Source organism: Tachypleus tridentatus, chromosome 4, assembly GCF_004210375.1.
Source record: "Tachypleus tridentatus isolate NWPU-2018 chromosome 4, ASM421037v1, whole genome shotgun sequence".
NCBI lineage: Eukaryota > Metazoa > Arthropoda > Merostomata > Xiphosura > Limulidae > Tachypleus > Tachypleus tridentatus.
In genome coordinates, this window is record NC_134828.1 from 64,728,336 (window position 1) to 64,751,709 (window position 23,374).

Consider the following 23,374-nt stretch of genomic DNA (forward strand, 5'->3'; position numbering starts at 1 on the left):
ATATGAGTTATTTGTATTATAAGCCCTTTTTAAATTACGTTGAAACGGCCATTGGTGTTGGAGAACGAAAATTTAAGTTTATGATCGGCACGAATCTTTTTAAGTGACGTAATCATGTGATTTCTCAAATCATGTTGCATTCAACAACTATATAAACATAAATTTTTATTGACACGTATAAAGCCATATCTGCTCAGTCTTATCACATTTATAGGTAATAATGATATTGAAATCTCGTGGCATAACCCTGGTGTATTAATACATTCGTAAACCACATTTTTATCGTAAAGATATTGGGTTAACATGTGAAATAAATCACTTCTAATTCATAACTACATTTCACTGCCTACTTGTTGAATTGTTATGATGCGAAATGAACCATTCCTAATTCATGACGCCATGTTTCACTGCTAACTTATAGAATTATTATGTGCGTTGAACCAATTCTAATCTATGACGTCATGATTTACTTCCTGTCTGTTGAAAAGCCCTCCCTGATGAGTTTGTTGTAAGTTTTCGATTTTCCATGGTGGCCAGAACGCAGGTAGCCCATCATGTAACTGTGTACCATACCAAACAATTTCATAACTTCAATCAAAAGAAAAACTGAAATGTCAAATTTTAGCACCTTAGATAGTAGCGTCAGCGTTGTATAAACTACGAGTAATATCTTACCTACCTGACTTAAGTTTGTGGCTTTAATACTAGTAATATTACTGTGTGCCTACAATGGCCGCCAGTGCCCAATTTCTGATTGTAGATTCCTCACATTATTCATTACGGTTCAGGATTCACGTGCATATTTGTTGAATTCTATGCTTGTGTGTGAACAAATGGTTCTTTCTTCGTGGTTTGATTTTTGGGTGATAATGTAGACAGGAAAAGTGTCTCTCGTATTAAAGTGATTTCGCGCTTGACTACCTTTCCATTTATTAAAACAAATTCCATCACAACTTCTTTCGCTGGATATACATTTGTTTGTTTTTCTACTTTTTTGTTACCAAATTGTGTGTATATTGCTTCAACTCTTAAGTCCTACATTTTATACAAAAAATTATTTTTTCAATAAAAAACAAACAAAAAATAAACGCGATATTAACGACTAAATAAAAATCTTGAAAAATATTTGAGTTTATAAGCTTACAACGTTGAGAAACTTTCGCAATATTGAATGTTTGGATCAAGATTGATCACGGACAAGCGGTAGATTATTTCTATTAAGCCACGTTGTGATTTTAGGTGTTCGTTGTTTTTATCCATTTAAATTGAATAAAGCCAATTCTTGTTGTTGCTGGATTTTGGGATGATCAACTGAGTTATTCAAAATTAATGTGTTCTGATTTGGAGTTTAAAAAATAAAATGAAATACGGCGATCTGTTTAAGGTGTCATGTACAAGAAACAAACAAAAACAAGACACCTATTTTAATTTCAAGAATCGAATCACGATCGGGGAATTTATCCTTTATGTACAGACAGGTTTTTAAGATAAATAAGATATGAAATTAGATCATATAAGACTGTAATGAAACGTTAACACTGAAACCTAAAAGGAAACAGAACTTTAACATGTCTAGTTCAAGACATAAAAGCATAAGTGCGTCAGTTATAAATTTTCTTGAAGGTAAGCTAGTTGATTTGGTTTGTTTTGAATTTCGCGCAAAGTTACACGTACCTAATTTAGCAGTGTAAGACTAGAGGGAGGGCAGCTAGTCATCGCCACCTCTTGGACTACTCTTTTACCAACAAATGGTGGGATCGACAGTAACATTATAATGCCCCCACGGCTGAAAGGGTGGGCATGTTTGGTGTGACGGGGATTCGAACCCGCGACCCTCGGATTACGAGTCGAGTGCCTTAACCACCTGGCCATGCCGGGCCGAAACTCGGATCTCTGAAACTACAGAACGGATCATCACCAACCATAACTAGACAGTATTTTTACAGCTGAACAATGAATAAAACAGTTGAAATCTACACAAAAAATGATATGCTTCAGATTTTGTCATTAAGAATTATAAAAAGGACGTGTTTCATATAAAACAATTATAGTTAGTTAGTTAGTTATCACCATTAGATTCCATCTAGGAACATAGGGCCGCAATCGCTTGCGGATTCTTCAACAAGTATTTATGTGAGTAGGTATAAAACAATTATAAACAAACTTAATTTTTTTTCTTTCGTTATGAATGTTGCAACAAAAAACAAGACACCTTTATTGATAACTGCATCTACAAAGAAATACTTCAATAACATCTACTCTGTGACGTAATGCTGTGATTATAGTTCATTTATAAACCAAAATGTAAATAAAATCCCTTTTATCATGGATGGTGAACATTATTGTTGTAGAACTGTCAGACAGTTCCAGAAAAGGCCACAGACCCAACAGCGTGTAGGGAGAGGGTATTTCTGCTACTTAATATAAACTACATTATTATGAGTATGTTACATTCAAGAAACAATAATACCAACGTGACTTGTATGTGCTCAGTATGAACCTTCACAATGTCAATCAAGTAGTTGCTACGAATCTGGTGTGAAACGTAATTATGAAACAAACACACAAACTAATTTTTATCTATAAAATAATCCCTATGAACACACCAAGTATTTGTTATTTATAAAATAATTCTAAATGTCAAACACATTTATTGTATAATTTATGCATTTAAACATGCGATATATTACCTCGTACATAATTTTTTCCCACATTGCGGTTCAGGTTTTCCGTTTGAATCCATGTTTATTTACTGGCTGTTATACAAACTTCAAGCCCAACAATTCCATTGCAATTGTTTATGCTTGTACAAATATTTAATTCATGTTATATATAATTATTGTTTTACGTTTGCTGTAGGATTTTACTAAATAAAGAAAGTGAGTATTCCGAAATGTTCAATACATATATATATGTGTAGCTGTGTTTATCATTAATAAATACATTTCTCGTTTCAAAAATGTATTTACAATTGTACGTTATTCACCGAATCGCAACTTTTATTTGAAAATCTACGACTTTTGTTTGAGTTTTGAAGATTTATTATTAGTATCACAGAATAGATTAATTATCCATTATGGGTCAATATAAGTTTGACGTTACCGAACCATTGTACTATATTTACTCTCGCCTGACAACGAGCGGATATATTGTTCCTACTCATGTATACATGCGCGCGTGCGAGAACGACATAAGCCGGAATGTTTCCATCTGATTTTGTTCAAATGTGTTTTAGAAGGTTAACGAACTTGACTACTTGGTTAAGTCAAGGGTCAACCACTTTCGCAATAATGGTAACAAATATTAGTATTTTAAAGTGAAAACAAACAACAACAACAAAAGAGTCAAACTCGAGAACAAGTTGGCATAGAGAAACTTGACACATCGACCTGTAATTCTGAGGTTGAATAATTGTTTGGTGTATATTTTAGGTGGGTTATTATAAAAATTAAAAATGTTGCGGTACGGTTGGTGGAGGGCGGGTTGTGCTCTTTGAGTGGTTTACTGGTTGTTTTTAATTTACTGAAAGATTTGATCACAATACATGATATGATATGATGAAAAGAACTGTGTGGGCTACAAACACTTTCAAAAGCTTTATTTCTTGGAAATCTGTCTCTTGATCTACTTGCAATTTCCACGTATTGTCTGTGCTAAAAGGTGGCGCTGCTCAGTAATTTGAATAAAATAAAAGCAACCTTGTTATTTACTGCTTTGTCGCTTTGGTCGAGGATTAATGGGAAATGACTTGTTAGAGTGAGGAGAGAGATATTTCAGATGTTGTTGTTTGTTTTGTTTTTTTGTTAGTTTCATAAAACAGGTAACAGAACTTGCCAAAACCTAGTTTAAACAACGCCCTTGATCTACATTGGAATTATTACTCAACCCAGTATAGAACATGTTGAGAACAAGTGGGCGTAAGGGATAAGCAATTTTTAGGACTTAAAGGTTAAGACTTTCGATTTTTAAGTTGTGGATTGTTGAAAGGACAAAAGATTGGATATATAACAAAAAATCTGAAACGTGAGGGCAAGGAGAAAAAAACATGTTTCTGAAGTACTGACTGGCGCGATGGTGTTGTCTTTGTAAACGATGTCATATGTGATTTATAATAAAACATAGGAAAGTTAACCTTTTTTACGCCATCAAAAGTATAATTAGCATTTTTTACTAGCTTATTTTGTATGACATTTCGTTCGTTGTTCGAAGTTTTGCTCTCAATTGACATCAATGAAAGTGGTGTAGAAGTTTGTTATTGGTTTAGAAGATATATCAGACTTTAAATTTCATTTTCTGGTAAGGTTTACTATATAACTTCATGTGTGGGGGAGATATTCTGAGGACCTATCATGGTAATCTTTGATATCAATTAACAGAGAAGCATTAGTGAGTACAGTAGTGTAGATAGATTTTTTTCGTCTTTTGAATTACACACAAAATAAACGAGGGCTATCTGCGCTAGCCTTCCCTATTTTAGCAGCGTAAGACTAGAGGGAAGTCAGCCATTCATCACCATCCACCGCCAATTCGTGGGCTACTCTTTTACCAATGAATAGTGCAATTAACTGTACATTATAACGCCCCCCCCCCCAACAACTGAAAGGCTGAATATGTTTGGTGTAACGGGGATTCGAAACCGCGACCCTCAGATTATGAATCAAGCGCCCTAACCACCTGACAGACTAACTGACCATGACAGAAAAAGGATTAGACAGTTTTCAGGGTTAAAATTAGCGCTTGGTACGCCTAAACACTTATTGTTAGCCAGTTTCTTGGTCGTGATTTGTAAAACGTGTTTTTTTGAAAACAACAGTCGTGATTTCTGCAAAGAACGACTAATTATGTGAATTTGTTTTATAATTTTATGTAGCACATGAAAACAGCGTGTTTCACTAATTTACACTACTTTACGTAATAAATATGCTTTATTGACAAGCACTTTATTAGATAGACCATGAAGCCTAAATGGACACCAGTGTTCTATGTTACTTGTTTCACTTTAAAGTGATTTTCAACTAAACTGACCAAGTATAACTGTTGTGATTATAATATAGAAATTACAACGACGGTCACTGGTCGATTATTATTTATTTTACAACCTAATTTAACTCAGTCATTTGTCCTTCGTGTTTCATGAATATACCGCACTCCGCTGATTTCCTCGTTTATTGGAGTCTTAGGTTTAACTGTGGATAGTACATGATAACGTTACAACAGTAATGTCAGTTGGTGTGAAGCGGTATCGAGTGACCTAATTAGGACCGCAGTATGCATGTTCCATAATGGACTTCATGCTTTCGTCAGTGTCACATTGCCAAAACTTTTCATAACATGGATTGATTTACCATTAACGTCTCGCCACAGTGGATTTTTAGTAATACTGGCGACACTATATTAATTATATTGCTTCTGTTACTTTTATGTAAGAGAAACGATTTAAGACATTTGTAAATAGAAAATGTATTTTACTTAATTTAATAACATAAGAATGGTCATCTAAGAGGTGTATTTTTCTACCAACCTTTCCTTTGTCTCTTGTTCTTCACGTACAGGTAGTTTTTTCTACTAAAATCGTATTCTCCTACATCATGGTGAACGTTGTTTTTGGAGTGGTTATCATTTGTGTTATTGCCACCACCTGTTTCCTTCCTAAATGTTCTACACTAAATAGTGGAGATCAACCTCAGGCATGTAAAAACATTATTCCTAAACACGGCGAGTCTCCTCAGCAGTCTCCTTCACCATATATACTATCAGGCAAAATAAAACCTGGATCAAATGGAGATGTCGTACAAGGTATTTTTAGTTTGTTTTGAATTTATTAAAGTGTCAATAAATGTTCAGTTTAACACTTTTAAAGTTTAGTACTGTGATCTTTACGAAAGTGTTCTTTAATGTTACAAAATTAAAGAGTCTAACTCTAACAAATATCTCCCACCCTTTCTGGTGCTGAGCAACAAGCCTGAGAATACGTTATGCTGAAAACATGGTTTTCGATAGCTGAGTTGGGCACAGAGCATATAGCCTGTTAGAAAGTTTGTGCTTCGTAAAAAGTGCGTCAGAGGAAAGCTATTTTTTCATTTAAAATTGGTGGCAGAATTAATTTTCAAATTATTTCTAGTATGTATATATATTTACATTTCTCTGTTTGTTTGTAGTTAAGCGCAAACCTACACAAAGGGCTATCTATGTTCTGCCCACCACAGGTATTGAAACCTGGTGTGTATCTCAGAATGGGTGGTATGGCTATTAACACTTTTATTGCTAAGGGGAGAACAACGTTTCGACCTTCCTAGGTCAACTTCAGGTTAAGAAACAGAGAGTTTGCAAGTGACCGTTGCAGGACATGTCTTAGGGACGAGAGTATAAACGGGTACGGGACTGTAGGAGGCGTTGCAGGTGGATGTTAGGTTATTAATTAGTATCGATATAAAGTTGTTCCTTTATACTGGTTTAATTTTAGTTTTAGTTGCTGGATAAGTAGGACTTCATTAATTTTGAATTTGTTTATATTTGTTTCCCTACTTAATATATGGGTATTTTCTATGGTTATGTTATGTTTATTTGATTTGCAGTGTTCAAAAACTTGTGAAAGTTTTTGCTGTTTTTTTTTGTTCTTTAAATCTAGCTTCAATTTTTCTGCTTATTTCTCCAACAAAAAAGCCGTGGCAGTTGTTGCATGGTATTTTATAAATTATGTTGGTGTTGTGTTCGTCAGTGTAGTTTTTTCATAGTATGGACTTTAGTTTTATACCTGGTTTTTGAATAAATTTGGTGTTTACTGAAATGTTATGTTTTGTTATCAATGTTTTTTTTCCAAATGTTGGTTATTTCTTCGCTGATGTCGGGAACATATGGTATGCAGCAGTATACGGTTTTGTAGTTTGTTGTATCTTGGGTTTTATTGTTGTTTGTTTGTTGTTGGTCTAGGTGTGTGCGTATAATTTTTCCCACGGTTTTTTGAGGAAATTTGTTAATGTTGATGAAGTGTTGTTTTATTTTGTTGATTTCATCGTTAATTTTATCGTTTGATGTTAGTTTCGTGGCTGTGTTTATTTGGTTTCTTAATATGTTGAGTTTTTGTCTTGTTTCATGTGTTGAGTCCGAGGGAATATATAATCTAGTATGGGTGATTTTTCTGTGGATTTCCGTTTTGAATTGTGTATCAGTTCTAGTGATCTTGAGGTTAAGAAATGCTATTTGGTTAGTCTTTTCCTGTTCACAGGTGAACTTAATGTTGAGGTGTATCGAGTTAACTTAATTGAAAAATTAAGTGTGTGTCCTACAGATGTGAATCCAGCAATTGTATCTGTACCGGTACAGTGATTGGTGTAAGGCTGAACTGACCGCTTGAGACTCAATTTGAGTCATAAAAATGTTGGCTGGAACTGACGACATAGGATTCCCCATACTTTGGTTATTCATTTGCAGGTAATTTTGATTATTGAACATAGTTAGTTTTGGTTGTAGTGAATTCTATGCGTGTGTTTTTTTTATATCAAAGCCGCATCGGGCTATCGGCTGAGTCCACCGAGGAGAGTCCAACCCCTAATTTTAACATTGTAAATCCACATACATCTGTACTAGCGGGGGACACTGTGAATTCTATAAGGATTGCCAATTGGTTACTGGGGATGTGCATCAATGGGTTGGGGTCTTGGACATAAAGTTCTAAAGCTATCTTGTTGGGACTTCTGTGAAGAGGGAGATTACATCAAAACTGGCCATTAAGGCTTTATGATTTAGTTGATTAAGAATATATTTAAAGTTAAGAATCTTTGAAAAAGGAGCCGGCTGATGTTACATATTTAAAATATGCCCACGCTATATATTTAGCGAGGTTGTAGTTAACTGATTCGTAGGTCGACATTATGCATCGTAGTGGAAAATCAGGTTTGTGAGGTTTGGAGGTGCCGTATACTTGTGGTGTGCGTAAGTCGGTCTTTCGAAGGTAAAAATAAATGTTTTCTGAGATTGTGTTGGTTTTTTCATTTGTAGTAGTATTTTGTTTCAATGGTTTTCATGTGTTTTTGTTGGATTTGTGCTTAGTAGTTTAAATTTGTTTGCATCTGATAAGATGTTCATTTTTAATGTATTCATTTGTGTTCATTATAACGATAGCATTGCCCTTACCTGCTTTTAGAATTTTGATGTTGTTGTCTTGTTTTAAGTTGTCTATAGAATTAATATCTTTTTGTGTGAAGTTATTTTTAGATTTCTTTTCTGTGAAATTATGTTGATAGTTTTGTGTGAAAATTCTTTGAAAAAGTTAAGATACTGTTTTTTACTGGTTTATAGGGTTGTGAGCCTGCAGATATACAGGTGACATTGGGAGAATTATATTTACAAGCAGTTAATACGAATCAATGGCCAGTAATAACATATTGAAATTAATATTCACAAAAATTTGGATATATGTATTTATACATAATTACACTTGATGTACAATTGTTCAAAACTTCCTTTTCAGTTACACTTTCTGCATCTGAAGGAGAGAGGTTCAAAGGATTTCTTTTACAAGCTCATTTGAAAGATGATCCATCCCATATCATTGAAGGATCGTTTATTGAAAATGATATGAGTCTTGTTATTAACTGCAATACAGAAAAGGTCTGTCCCTTTTGTATTATTTGTTTAAATTTTCTTTCTGCTGGTGACTAACTATAGATAAATAATATGCAAAAAGGCCATCTATAGTTAAGCTACACTTACCTAGAGTTATCAAATGGCACCAAGCCTTTTTTGTTCAGTTTTGTACTGATCAAAACACATGTACAACAAAACACTGTATATAATGAAGCTTTTGAGCATTGTTACTCACTAATAAACAAACAGGTTAATTATCTTTACAACAAGTAACAAAGCTTAATGTCTGTAATTTTTTTTTATAATAACCAACAATGTTTTTTTTTTCTTCTGGGTGAGTTAGTAACCAAAAACCTCATTTTCAATTTATTATGTCACTGATTTTTTTATACATTGTTTATAAACTTTTGAACTGGTATTATTAAACAATTTGTAATTTTAATTTGGATATTTTAATAAAATGATAAAATTTTCAAAAACATTTAGATGCACTCTTTTGAATTAGCAATGTATGCCATACAGAAGTTGAGTACTTTATATTGAAACAATTTCTGAGTCTCATTACATCATCACAGTTTGTTATTCTCTATTTGATAGGTGTGCATTTGAAAATAGCCTTGCAAAAGAGTTTAAGTTTCGGAGAGTTCCATTGTAAAGTTGTCATGTTAAAAACATACCAATACTTCCTGTTGTTTTTACAAAGTATCTAGTGTATGAGAACAACAGTTTTATAGTGCCAATTTCAACTGTTCATTCTCACAGAAATCAACAGTTACTACATCTGGGCACTTGACAGTAATATCTTCGTGAATACTCATTTCATTCTTTAGCTACTTGAGGTGTGCAATAAATTGAGCAGACACATTGCCTGAGGCACATGAAAAGCTTTTTGCAACTAAAACTTGTATTTGTGGATTCTCACCTCTTAGAAGATGCCACTTTTGGTTTATGATATTAATTATTCCAGGCCTCATTCTAGATGGTCCTGGTGACCAAAGTTGATTCATATCCTTTTGTTTTTCAGTACCATTAAGTACACAAAATATCTTGGAAATTTTAAATTTCCTATCTTTGAATATCTTCCACCAGTAAGGACAGTTACATACTGACTCCAAAAGTGATCAATTTTCAGTGGCATCACACCACCTATGTGATACCAAACTATGTTAAAATGTAGTTCTTATACAAGCTGTTTCTACTCCAACCTTATACTGGCTGTGGATTTTATGTAATTTGTTGAGTTACACATTTAAAATTTTGATATACTGAATTATCTGTGTTTCTATTAAATCTTTAAACTTTTGAATCTTTTTAATTTTGTCTGGCATGGCCAGGTGGTCAGGGCACTCGACTCATATCTGATGGTCGTGGGTTCAAATCCATGCCACTCTAAACATGCTTGCCATTTCAGTTGTGGGGACATTATAATGTGACAATGAATTCCACTATTCATTGGTAGGAGTAGTAGCCCAAGAGTTTATGGTGGGTGGTGATGACTAGTTGCCTTCTCTTTAGTCTTACATCACTAAATTAGGAACAGCCAGCATAGATAGCCCTTGTGTAGCTTTGCACAAAATTCTAAAACAAATAAAAACAATTTTTAGTTTCATTTTGTAGTTGGTAGCTCCAATAATCTCTAGGGCAAAATGCATGTGAGCAAACCCATAAGTGCTTAAGCCAAATCAGTATATAATTCTCAAAGCTAAAGGCGATACAGTATTCTGCAGCTTACTTGATTTCAACTTTTAAAAAATTTACTCTGCTTCCTGCATTATATGGTACGATTTTACTAAGACTTAAAAAAATACTGAATAAATTGCTTCAATTGTGACATAAAGCCTAAATTTTGTATTTCTGTATTTTACAGAGTGCTGTGACTCATAAAAATACCAAAGAAAAAAGAAAATTTACAACAACGTGGATGCCTCCTGCAAACTTCAATGGAGAAGTTGTATTTAGGTAAAATGTAAAAATTATGTTAGTGTAATTCAAGGGTGAAGTTATAAAAAAAAAAGTACCAGTACTCATATATGCATACAACAAAAACTGATGCTCATATGTTTAATTTATAACATGGCTTAATCAAATAAAACCCTCAGTGGTTCAGCAGTAAGTTAATAGGTTTTTAATGCTAAAAGGTGCATTTGAATACCTGTGCTTTACAACAAACAAACACAAAAAACAACTAAAAAAGATAAGATACATAACACCCTTTGTTTTCATGGTGTTAACATTGCAAATATATATCAAACTTGTAACAAAATTAAAAGTTTCATAGCTGTAAATTTACCTCATTTTTTTTCTTGCTTCCAATTCCATTGAATGAAAAAAAAAGGCATTATAAATGTTAATATAAAGGGTAGGTGTCAAACATACAGCATTAGTTAGTAAAACATATTTAGTTTGGATACATTTATTTCTATTGACCAATCATGCAAATCAAACAGCCAGATGAAACAGTCTGACTGATTTAATAACTTGACATCAAAGCTGCTCAGTAATGTTTCCTCATGATCTTGTTGTGAACAAGAGCTATTGATTGTGAGGGTATTTACTGGTTCAACTGAAGAAAGTCTAATGATTCTTTAGATTCTGTAAGTCACATTGGCAGTGCTTTCTGACAGGATGACAGAAGGTATGCAGATTGGATGAAGAGCAGATCAAACAATTCTTGGTACTGAGTACCTGCATTAAAATAAGTAACAGTAGTAGGTATTGTTGAATACAAGCATAATTTTAACCCATGTGTAATCTCTTATTTTTTTAGCTCTGGTTCACAATATATGGTGATGGAACACTGAAGTAATTTTTTTTTAAATTTTGTTTTTAATGCTCTTAGTTATTATGGAACTTTGCTGTAAAATGTACACGTGAAATTTCTTTGGTTTTTTTCTATATGATAGAAAGTACTGTAAGTTTCAAATGGTAACATACCCTTCTGTATTATTAGAATGCATTTATGAAAACAGTCCCTAATGGGCCATTAAATAGTTGTAAAAAATGAATATCATCTTATTGCAAACGTTTACTTGTTGATCCGTTTCATCTTCGTGTATGCTTTAACAATATATTGTTATAGGAGGAAAACTTGTGCTTTGTATATAAAGCCTTTTTTTGGATGTAGTATTTTGTATCTGAACATACAAGGTTTATAAAACATAAAGGCAGTGCTGTGTTTAGAATAACTAAAACAGTTAAATGACTTGCTTAGACTACTCATGTATGAGGTTAGCTATGTAGCCCTGAATGAATCTGGTGGATGTATGAATGTCTCAATGATTGCAAAAAACACCTCCAGTACCAAACACACTTTAAGCAAGTATTAGATAGCTGATAAGCAGCATATACAATAGAGATAGAGTGACTATGCAAGGTATCTTTTCATATCTAGTTCCTGATGGTCTGTAGAGAAGATAATTCAGATGATTGTTGTATTACTTTAATATGAGTGTCCATACCATCATAACACTCTTTGTAAGAATGGCATGGACACTCATATTAAAGTAATATGAAAGTTATCTCTCCAAATACCTAATTGGTTTATCAGTTCTGATCAGACAATTCAGCTTAAGAGTGTTATGATGGCATGGACACTCATATTAAAGTAATACAAAAATCATCTGAATTCTCTTCTCTACAGGCCATTAGGAACTAGATATGAAAAGATACTTTGCATAGTCACTCTATCTCTATCGTATATGCTGCTTTTCAGCTATCTAGGGCATGCTACTGAACTTCAAAAAGGGTACCAGACAAGACAGGAACAGAAAAACACATATCATTTGATCTGGCTGATGATGACACAGCAGACTAACCTGTCTAAACTTTAAATGGAAAATAACACCCATAATTTGCTGGCTTCCTCACTCACAAAGCAAAGTGAACCATAATTTCTAATCATAAAATGTTAGTCAATTGTAAAATAGTCATAAAAATAGTATTCTAAGTTAACTAAAGAAAGATATGATGATGAAAGTTATAATCTATTGAAACATCAAGCTTTTGATAAAGTGGGAAAGACAGTAATGTAGGGATTTTATTTTGCATATAAAGTCAAGACTTTTTAGTCAGCTATGTGATCATTAGCTGGATTAGGTGATATATCCATTTCAATCCCTATCTAGTTGTTCCATTCTTTTTTCTCAAGTTCAAAAGCCAACTCTATCCAGCTGCTTTTTTATTCAGCAATAAGTGTTTTCCTAATACTTGTCAAGTAGAAGACACAAGATGTAGTAATACTTTTGAAACCTGGGTACTGGGACATGTATTTAAGTTTAACAAGGTGAGGGTACTAGTACTATTAAATGTTTGCAAACAAATGAAGAAAGTGATACACATAAACACTGATTTCTGAGAGGGGCTCTGAGTTCTTTTCCTCAGATACCTTTCTCTTTGCAATGCATACTACTATTGCCACTTACCCCTCTTTATACATACAGTGACGTCACCTGTAATTTATCATTGCTAGTTTCATTTTTGCATAGTCAAATCATGTTTTAAAAGCTTTCCATGCACACATTATTCTCTTAATTATATAAACTCACCTATAACATCATTTCACTTTCCAATAGCATTTATTTTATGTTTGCACAATTGTTCAAATTTTTCTGGTTCTATTTCAGGACAGAGTAAATTTGAATAAAGTCATTGGATAATGATACCCAGTATGTTGCTTTCTGTTTATGGAATAGTTATATTGTATCTTACATCATCTTATGTCTGTAAGATTGTTTTTGACTATCACATGGAGCAGAGATGCCTCTTGATAGCAACAGTGCTCAATCAGCTACAGAGGGATTAAGGAATATGAAAGCAGTTTTCATGTTTTTCAGAGAGATTCATTTATGATACTGAAATGCTAGAACTCACTTGCTAAGTCTTATAAATATTTTCTTTGATTATTTAGCCTGCTGATTATGCACATAGTTTTTCATTTATATAGTATAACAGACCAGAAGTTTTCAGTTTATTTCCAAGTTTATTTTCATTTTCTTTTATTACAGCCATTTTTATTGTAATTTCACATAAATACAATTTATTAATTTATTTAATTTCAGATAGTTAACTTAAACAATTCTTCCAAAACACAAAAGTCTTTGGTACCAGATAACTGACTTTTGTTGACTTTACCAAACATTTATCTTGTACATGAAATGTTTATTTTTGTTGTACTTCACACCATTACACTTGCAACAAACCACTATCCTTGTCATTCCACTTCTATACCTATGAGCTTCTTGTTGTTATAAAGACTTTATAACTATATGTTTGGTCCGTTACATTTGTAACACCTCAGGTTACCTCATTTACAATAAAAGTTTATTTCAATCAATCAGGATCTAGTTATTATGGAAGTTTTAGTGATTTTGTGTTTGATTCCTCTCTTGTACACATTATGAACTACCATTCAAGAGAGAACTATGCAGTCTGGTAAAACTTGTGGCAGGGAGGAGGAAAGCCCACCTGTTTTGAGGGTAAGATCAAAGGACCCTGCTTCACTTAGATATGTCCTCTGTCAATGCAGATTGCTCTTCAGCACCTCTACCAGTATTCTAAAACTTCATGCTCTTTCTACCTCATGGATAGGTGGTTAAGACACTCAGTTTGTAATCTGAGGGTCGCAGGTTCAAATCCCCATCCCATCAAACATGCTCACCCATTCAGCTGTGGGGGCATTATAATGTGACAGTCAATCCCACTGTTTGTTAGTAAAAGAGTAGCCCAAGAGTTGGCAGTGGGTGGTGATAACTAGTTGCCTTCCCTCTTGTCTTACACTGCTAAACTAGGGACAACTGGTGCAGATAGCCTTTGAGTAGCTTTGCTCAAAATTCAAAACAAACAAACCAATCTTTCTACCTATCAGTATGACTCAACCTTGTCCTGTTCCATCCAGAATTATTCATGCACATGCACTATTTATTACTTCTTAGGCCTTATGCTGGGTAGACCTTTCAATGACACTAAGAGATGAGCAGTTGTGGCTTGGTGATATTTGTCAGTGTGACCGTACCTGCCACAGAAAGCATGATCATTATCACACCACATGTGCTGTGAATCACCCAGAAACTCTCCTCTGAATAAGAGAAATGTTAATACCTCATAAACTCTCACAAGCTTTGCATTTAAGCATTGATGTCATTAGCATGGTAATGTGCCACTTAAACAAGATCAACAGAAAATTTTACACTCAATACAATATAGGCATTCTGGCCACCAGACAGATGGTCACAGGCTATTTTGATTTGAACTTCAAAACCATTAAGGCCATATGATATCAATAATGGATAGTTGTCCTTTATACAGCTGATAAGAAATAGTCAAGTGAATGTATTATGCACCATCTTTCACAATTATAGTGAAGGAAGACTTAGACTGCTCCTTTAATTGGTTTGATGAAATTGTGCTATATGGATTTAGGACTATATGACACAGCAATGTTTCTTAGTTGAAATGATCCAAAAATTAAGCCTTGGAATACCAGAAACCTGATAAGCTCTGCAGATTAAAGACTATTATAACAGATTGCATTGGCACTATGTCTTGATAGAAAAAAAAAAAAGAGAGAGAGAGAGAGAAATCTACCAGGTAAGATTTAAAGCTCATAAATGTTGTGCTCCCAGAAAATTAGCATTAGGTATGTGTGCCAATAAGCTATAATGCTAACACTGTAAATGTTACCTAAACATAGTACACTTCTGAGAATTACTCATGTTGATAAATTTATAGTCTTCTGTCAAGTCCATGAGACACCACTTGGTTGTTTTAGAGATATAATGAATGTGCCAGTAGCAGAAAAGTATGATGTGATATCCTTAATTAAAGGCTTTGCCAAAGATGCAGCCTTCAAGAATACCAATCCTACATTGCAGGAGACTTAAACAGATATCCTATTTCTATAGACATCATATGGTGGCATAGTTCAGCCTTCTTTTGAGCCAATGATAATTCATGGAGAGAACAAGCACAGTGATAGCCCATCATACATCTAGGGATTGTAAAGTATAGGAAATCCAATATTTTCTAAATAATTCTACTGGATTATCACCTTAGAACAATGATCCAGTATCACTACTGTCAGGACTCTGAATTTTCATCTTGTAAGATGAGGATTGTTGTTGGAAGTAGAAGAAAAACCACAAAACAGCAGTTTATCTCCATAAAACTCTGGACTGTTGAATACAATAAAGAATTTTGCCATAGGTAAAGATATAATCTGAAAAATGTCCTCATAAGACAGGCATTCTACTCGTTTTCTGAATAAGTTATTCATCAACATGTGTTAGCACTGTGTAAATTTATTATTTTACTAAACATATCTGTGTAAAATGTCCGTTCTTTTACTGTTATACACACACACTCATATGTGTGTGCATGTCAGCTGTAAGCTATTTCATTGTGTAATTTTTGTGTCAGCTTTTTGAAGCTTTTTTTAATATGAACCCAAATAATTCCTGAAGGAATTGTTTCCTATATAAGTATATATTTGACCTAATTACTTTTTCTGTTAAGGTTTACCTGGTGATTTTCATTTTAATATGTGAATCTGAGTTTTGTAAGTATGTATATGTTGATTTCCCTCTTTCTTTGATGAAAGATTATTTCTGCAATTTTTATGTTGTTGTTGTAATATTAAAAGGTGATTCCTTCTGATTATGTGCTGATGTATGTTTAATGTTATATTTTACTATTTCAAAGGGTGTTTGTGTATGTACTTTTAAGTTGATTCAGTTTGTGTCATGTGCTACATTAGTTGTTTCATTACCTACAAGATGAAGTACCTGTTTTTTTGTCCTGGTTATGAATGACTTATACAAATATGTGAGTGGATGCTATGATAAATAACACATATCTTAACCTTCACACAGTTACTCATAATATAACCTATTATTACACAACTCATTATTATTTCACCAAAAGTTCTGTATAATTTTCAAGAAGTCAATATGCATACACTTAAACTATTCCTCCATAGTATGTGCAAATGCACTCTCCAAAATATATGTGAGATGTTTGTGTGCACTCTTATACACTGGGTGAATGTTGTATTACAGAAAATTTAATAATTGATGTTGAGATGTTGTGCCATTTATAAATGTAGTTACAACAAAGATTTCACTATATTCAGAGTAGTCTCACTGTTTCACACTTTCCCCAACTTATTTCATTTTCATTATTACTTTTCCCTATGTATTATATTTAATCAAGAGATAATTTTGTGTTTTATGAATTTTCTTTACTTCTTGAATGGTTTTTACTTTTATGTTTGCTCATATGTTGAGTGTAAGTCCTGATCTTTGTGAATAAAGGTAAAAAAAAACAGCAATTAAAACATAAAATGGCATAAAACCAATGTTGTCATCCAGTCTACAAAGTTGTAAAGGACTTCCTGTAGCAGAATGGTAATGATCATAACCCACCAGGAAGACTAACAGGTAAGTACAAGAACCACTGTCAGTCACCTGCAGTTGGTCTTTCCAGTCCTGGTTCCGGGTTATGTGTCATTATGGCCAGTACTAAAAGGTAAAGTAATAAAAGTGTTAAATGGCATGCAGCAAAAGTGTAATAGCAACTCGCCAGGACGACTAACGGGTAGTTCAAACGGATAGTTCAAACAGCAGCGTTAGTCACCTGAAGTTGGCCTTTCCAGTCCTGGTGTTGAGTTATTTAATGTTCTGGTCATTTTACAATATCAAATTGAACTAGAGAGATTGAGACAGAAAAGGGAACCACAATTAAAAAGGTGTAATGAATAAATATCAAACACTTAAATGAGGTTAAAAAGATTAATGGCCATTAAAAAACTAAAAACGTTATCAAGGCGGACAGTGTCACCATCACCAATAACACTGTCCAATATTACAGACAAACCCCGGGACAGAACATGTTTAAAATAGTGCCATCATTGAGAGTTGTAACAATGGCAGGAAAGTAAAATGTGGCTTACAGTGATTTGAGTGTTACACATTGGTGCATCAGATCCAGATAAAAGAAAATGATGAGTTAAAAAACTGTGACCAATGCATGGTCTACTTAGAACAACTTCCTCCTTCCAAACCTTATGGAAGCTAGATGGCCAAAGCCCAATATAGGGTTTTATTTGAAAAAGCTTGTTGTCACATTGCTGACTCCAAGTGGACTGCCAGCTGGCACGAAACCAAGCCTTGAATACAGGACCATAGTCCATGTACGGAATAGGCACAGTGGTGATAGTGCCAGAGCAGATAGATTTAGCTGCCATGTCTGCAAGCACATTCCCGCGAATACCAACGTGGCCTGGTATCCAGAAAAATTGGATAGAAGTAGATGTTAATGAGAAATGGGCCAGTCAGTTTTGAATATCAGTGAGAACAGGGTGTGAGCTAACGTGAAGCGATTCCAAGGCCAGCAGAGAACTAAGGGAGTCAGTAGAAATAGTGCAGTCAGAGTATTTCTCAGCTTCACTATGATCCAGGGCAAGAGATATGGCGTACAGTTCAGCAGTGAACACAGAAGTTGTAGAGGGGATTCTGCACGCAACCACCAAACCACAACAAACCATGGTAGAGCCCACAAAGTCACCTGATTTTGAATCATCCGTATAAATTGGAATAGAAAGGGTGTTCAAAAGATATTCGGTAAATAAAAGACGATACTTCCAATCAGGAGTATCTGCCTTTTTCAGATGACTTAAAGAAAGGTCACATTTGGGGGCTGTAATAAGCCATGGTGGGATGGGCTGACCAGTGGATTCTGCAATGTTTTCCAAGGACAGACCCAATTCATCCAATTACGCCTGGATGCGAAGGCCAAAAGGAGCAATGCCAGATTGTCTGTTTTGAAAAAGTAAGGCCCACTGAGGAAGGAAAACACATCCCCAAGTGGAATGCTTTGGTAAGGAGCGAAGGTGCAGAGAAAGTTTGTGAGATTCCACATATAAGCTTTGAACTGGGTAGGTGCAGAAAGCCCCAGTGCAGAGTCGAAGTCCTTGATGACGAATAGGGACCAGCATCTTTAAGACCAAGGGTCTGGCAGAGCCATAGACCATTGATCCATAGTCGAGTTTTGAATGAATAAGAGCACAATATATCTTTAACATAGAACATCGATCCGCTCTCCAACTGGCAGTAGAGAGGACATGGAGAATGTTCAGTGCTCTTGTGCATTTGACCCGTAGCTGCTTTAAGTGTGATATAAAGGTCAGCTTACGGTCTAAGATAAGCCCCAAGAACTTGGTCTCACGGACCACTGGCAGCGAAACTTCACCGATACCGAGTTCAGGATCAGGGTGAATACCCCGTTGGTGGCAAAAGTGCATGCAAACAGTTTTACAGAGAGAAAAATTAAAGCCGTTCACCGTAGTCCACTTCGGTACACGACTGAGGGCAGTTTATAGTTGCCACTCAATATATCTGATGTTCGACAACTGTCACAAGATGTGAAAGTCGTCAACATAGAGCCCATTTGCAACAGTGAGAGGGAGTTTTTCAGTGATGGCATTTATCTTTATACTGAAAAGTGTGACACTCAAAACACAGCCCTGAGGAACCCCAAGTTCCTGTACAAAAGAACGGGAAAGTGTCAAACCCACACAAACTTGGAATCTCCTGTCCGTTAAAATTTTTTTTAATAAACATGGGAAAATGGCCATGTAACCCATATATATGGAGGTCTCGCAAAATGCCATACCTCCATGTTGTGTCATAAGCCTTCTCAATGTCAAAGAATATTGAAACAAGATGTTGGCATTTGAGAAAGGCTTCTCTGATTGATGTTTCAAGTCAAATTAGGTGGTCCGTGGTGGAATGCTGTCATCGGAACCCACATTGGGTGGGCAAAAGGAGGTTGTTTGATTCGAGGAACCAAACAAGACGAACATAAACCATCCTCTCTAAGGTCTTACAGAGACAGCTCGTCAAAGCAATTAGACGGTAGTGTGAAGGAATCTTGGGATCTTTCCCAGGTTTAGAGAAAGGTAAGATAATAGCCTGGCACCAGGCATTAGGAAAAACATTCTCCTGCCAGATCCACTTAAAAACAGTTGGAAGAATATCAAGATAAACAGGAGAGAGATAGTGCATCATGTCATAGTGTATATCATCAGGTCCAACAGATGTACTGTCAGACCGATGAAGGGCCATTTTCAGTTCCACCAGTGTAAAGGGACAATTATAGTCAAAAAGACAGTCAGTACAAAAGGAAAGAGGTGAACACTCTACCCGAGTCTTGTTGGCCAAGAAGGTGGAGGAACAAGCAGAAGTGCTAGATACCTGGCAAAAGCTTTCACCTAGAGTATCGGCAATGCTCTAGACATCAGCTACCTCTAGCCATCAGAGAGTAAGATGGAGAGGGGGACAGAATTGTAGTGCCCACTGACCTTTCGAATCCTGTCCCATATGACCTTGGAACTGGTGGTAGAAGATATGCTAGTTGTGAACTTAATCCAAGATTCCTTCTGGCTTTGACGTCTTACCCACTTAGCATGTGCACAGGCCCATTGGAAAGTGATGCGGTTCGAAAGTGTGGGATATCTACGGAAAGTATCCCAAGCCCGTTTTTGAGCCTTCCGTGCCAAATGGCAAGCAGGATTCCACCTCGGACGAAAATATCATGGAAAACGTGTCGAGGTTTTAGGAATACACTGAGCAGATGCTTGTATAATACAGTCAGTTACCGCTGCAACACAGTCGTCTATTGATGGCTGATTCACAATGGCAGGATCAAGTTCTGCAAGAGCAATGAAAGTGGACCAGTCTGCCTGATCCAGCTTCCACCGGGGCACGCGGGTAGGGTGGCATTGACCACGGCCAGTCTCTCTCAAAAGTATAGGAAAATGATCACTGCCTAGTGGATTATTGTCAACCCTCCATGAAAAATGGGAAAATAATGAAGGGGAGAAAACCGAGAGATCAATAGCGGTAAAGAGCTGACTAGGTGTATAAAAATAAGTGGAAGAACCAGTATTGAAAAGAAAAAGATTATGATCAGAGAGCATACGCTCTACAGAGCGACCCTACTATCAATAACAGCACTTCCCCAGAGGGGATGATGTCCATTAAAGTCCCCTAGGATTAGAAATGGAAATGGCAACTGTTCAACAAGAGCATCAAGATCTGATTGATCATATGTCTCTCCAGGGGACAGGTAGAGAGAACAAACAGTGATGTTATGACCCAAGGAAACACGGATGGCTATGGCCTCCAAGGGTGTGTTGAGTGACAAAGACGGGATGGGCACATGCTGATCAACCAATAGTGCCACCCCTCCATGTACTCGACCATCACACAACCTGTCATTTCTGTACAGAGAAAACTGCCGAATGGTGACTGTATCAGCAGGTTTTAAAACGTTTCTTGTAAGGAAAGACATACAGGATGGTAGGAAGCAATCAGTGTTTTGATATCATCCAGATTAGAACGTAAACCTCCACAGTTCCATTGTGACACGGTGGCCATGTTTAATGAGGGGTAGGCGAAGTGGCTGGAGAACCCTTCTGTTTACGACCACATCTTTTTTCCTTACTGTCCTTATTCGGAGGAAGTCTATTGACCTCCATGGATCCTGCCCTGGGTCGATTGGGCCGGTCTTTGTTGTTGGAAGGGGATTCCAGTGACTGAGGACACGAACGAATTATTGTTTTGCATCGTGGGGTTGGAGAAAAAGATGTATCAGAAGAAATGCCTGTATTTGAAACCGAAGGATGTGGATCTTGAGATTTGTTGGACTGTATGGGAGGAACAGAGATTGGTGTAGAAGTCGATTCATCAACCTTTTTAACCATGGAGGTCAAAAGGCTTTTCATCTGTTTTGAAAATGATTCTCTTGGAGGTGCAGAGAGATCTGTCTGCACTCCCACTGTAGTTGTGGAATGAAGTGCAGCAGCATATGTCCGAGATGGAGTGCCAGACAGCAATTTCCAAGCCTCAGGATAACTAATGTTATGGGCCATTTTCAAACGCTTCACCTCTTTTTCCTCCAACCATTTTGGGCAAGAACAAAAGTAGGAAGGGTGACAACCATCACAGTTGACACAATGTGGGTCCGTGTGACACTCATAGGCATCATGGTCCTTGCCACCACAATGAGCACATGTCAGGAAACCATGACAGGACATCTTTGAGTGGCTGAACCTCTGATATTGGAAACATCGAAGAGGGTTTGGAATGTACGGCCATACCCTGCAAATTAGATAAACTGCCTTGATGGTGGCAGGTGCAAGTGGTGATTTAAATGTCAAAACGAGGATATCTGTCAGCAGTGTAACTCCGTCTTTGCGAGTGGAGATGCGCCTCACTAAAGAAACTCCTTGAGTGGAGAGACCAGCGAGAATCTCTGACTCAGGGACGCTCTTCAAATCCCTCTCAACAATAACTCCTCGCGATGAACTCAAGGTAGCATGAGGGGTAACCTCAATAGGTACATCCCCAATTGCCTTTGAATTCAAGAGGAGTTCACTGTGTTGGGATGTGGATGTTTCAACCAATATGTCTCCAGATCAAAGCTTCCTTACTGAGTTTGGAGAGCCAGCAAGTCCCTCTAGTCTCTTCTGAATAAAAAAGGGGAACATTTGCCCTAAAGGTTTTTCTGAAAGAGAATGTAATATAAGAAAATGAGGTACAGGTGTTACAGATGTTGAAGATTGCTGCTCAGAATCTTCAAGACGTGGACCTATTGACTGTTTTTTTCACTATTTTATTTAAATTTTTTGTTGGAGGATCCATAGGAAAAAAGGAAAATTTCGATACCCACTGACCCCACCCACCATGGAGCCCTACGAGGGGAAGCACTACAATGTCATGCAAGGACATTGCAGCAACACCAGGGTTTCATGAGCACTATGCCCAAACACCAGCATCAGACACAATGTCCACAACACCCATTGAGAACTTCCAACACTGGTACTTGGTTGACTCTAACCCAAGTGGACCCAAGGGGGGCCACCCAAAGGCTGCCCATCTACAGGAATTCAAGGCGAAAGTGGTGTATTAGGGTTGGACCCCGCAACCACCAGGATCCTCTCCTCCCCTTCACAGGTCGCCACGCAGGGCAAACACATGGGTGGATGTTTAGATCCCAGAGGAGGTAAACTGAAAGAACAGAACCATCTCTGGGAGGTCCCCTCACCACGTACAGGAATCCACACTGAGGGGTTTTATGTTTGACCTTGTTTTATGTTTCTTTATATGCTACAGGTTTAGTTATCTGTCTTTTATGTTAGTTGTGGTTGTTTATGTCCATGAACCTCATGTACATGTTGTCTGTTTGTTGAATTCCCATGTTCTGCAACTGTGCTGTTCTCATGTATGGGGAGATTCCTGTGGATATCCCTGTAAGTTCTTGGATTTTACTAAAGTGGAAATGCAATAATATGTAGCATGAACTTGATTGTACTGTAGTTTTACAGCCAAAACAGTGGACTATACACCTGGTACTTTATTGTCAGGTTCTCTTTATATTCCTGGGGAGGATGGGGTGGATTGCCCTTCCTTCTATACTAATAATTAGCATCCTTGTTTGTTTTATGATGCAACACCAATTCCAATCAAGAAGTAAAATTTTTAATATGATTTTCTTTGATAACATTTTAAATTCATGTTGACACTTATGTTTAAATTAACCCATTCATTGCTGATTTGCCAAATAAGGTACAGTTCTCCTCTGGGAGTTGAATTCAAGCATGCCACATACAATGTATGGCTTGCAAAACTTTCAAAGACATTTAGAGAAGCTGCAGTCACTTGGTTAAAGTTGGCTTGAGGGTAAGCTTTAATTAAAAGACAAGGGGTTGTAATATGCAGATACTACACATCTC

General features: G+C 36.1%; 2 protein-coding genes across 3 annotated transcripts in view; one reads left to right on the forward strand and one right to left on the reverse strand.

Moving 5' to 3' along the window:
- The window catches only part of LOC143249298 (serine/threonine-protein kinase PLK1-like), an 87,393-nt gene that overhangs the window by 47,393 nt on the left and 16,626 nt on the right, over positions 1 to 23,374 (reverse strand). Inside the window, exon 1 of one of the 2 annotated variants that reach the window (XM_076498894.1) lies at positions 5,522 to 5,660. The exons of the other annotated variant lie outside the window; for it this stretch is intronic. The gene's annotated coding sequence lies outside the window, so the exon portion shown is untranslated. Of the gene's footprint in view, positions 1 to 5,521; positions 5,661 to 23,374 lie in introns of those variants that run through there. 2 annotated transcript variants of the gene reach the window in all.
- Positions 5,589 to 23,374, forward strand: part of LOC143249300 (putative ferric-chelate reductase 1 homolog) — a 33,086-nt gene continuing 15,300 nt past the window's right edge. The window contains exons 1-3 of the mRNA XM_076498895.1: positions 5,589 to 5,796; positions 8,471 to 8,610; positions 10,454 to 10,545. Of these exons, the coding sequence (XP_076355010.1) occupies positions 5,589 to 5,796; positions 8,471 to 8,610; positions 10,454 to 10,545 (440 nt within the window). The remainder of the gene's footprint in view (positions 5,797 to 8,470; positions 8,611 to 10,453; positions 10,546 to 23,374) is intronic.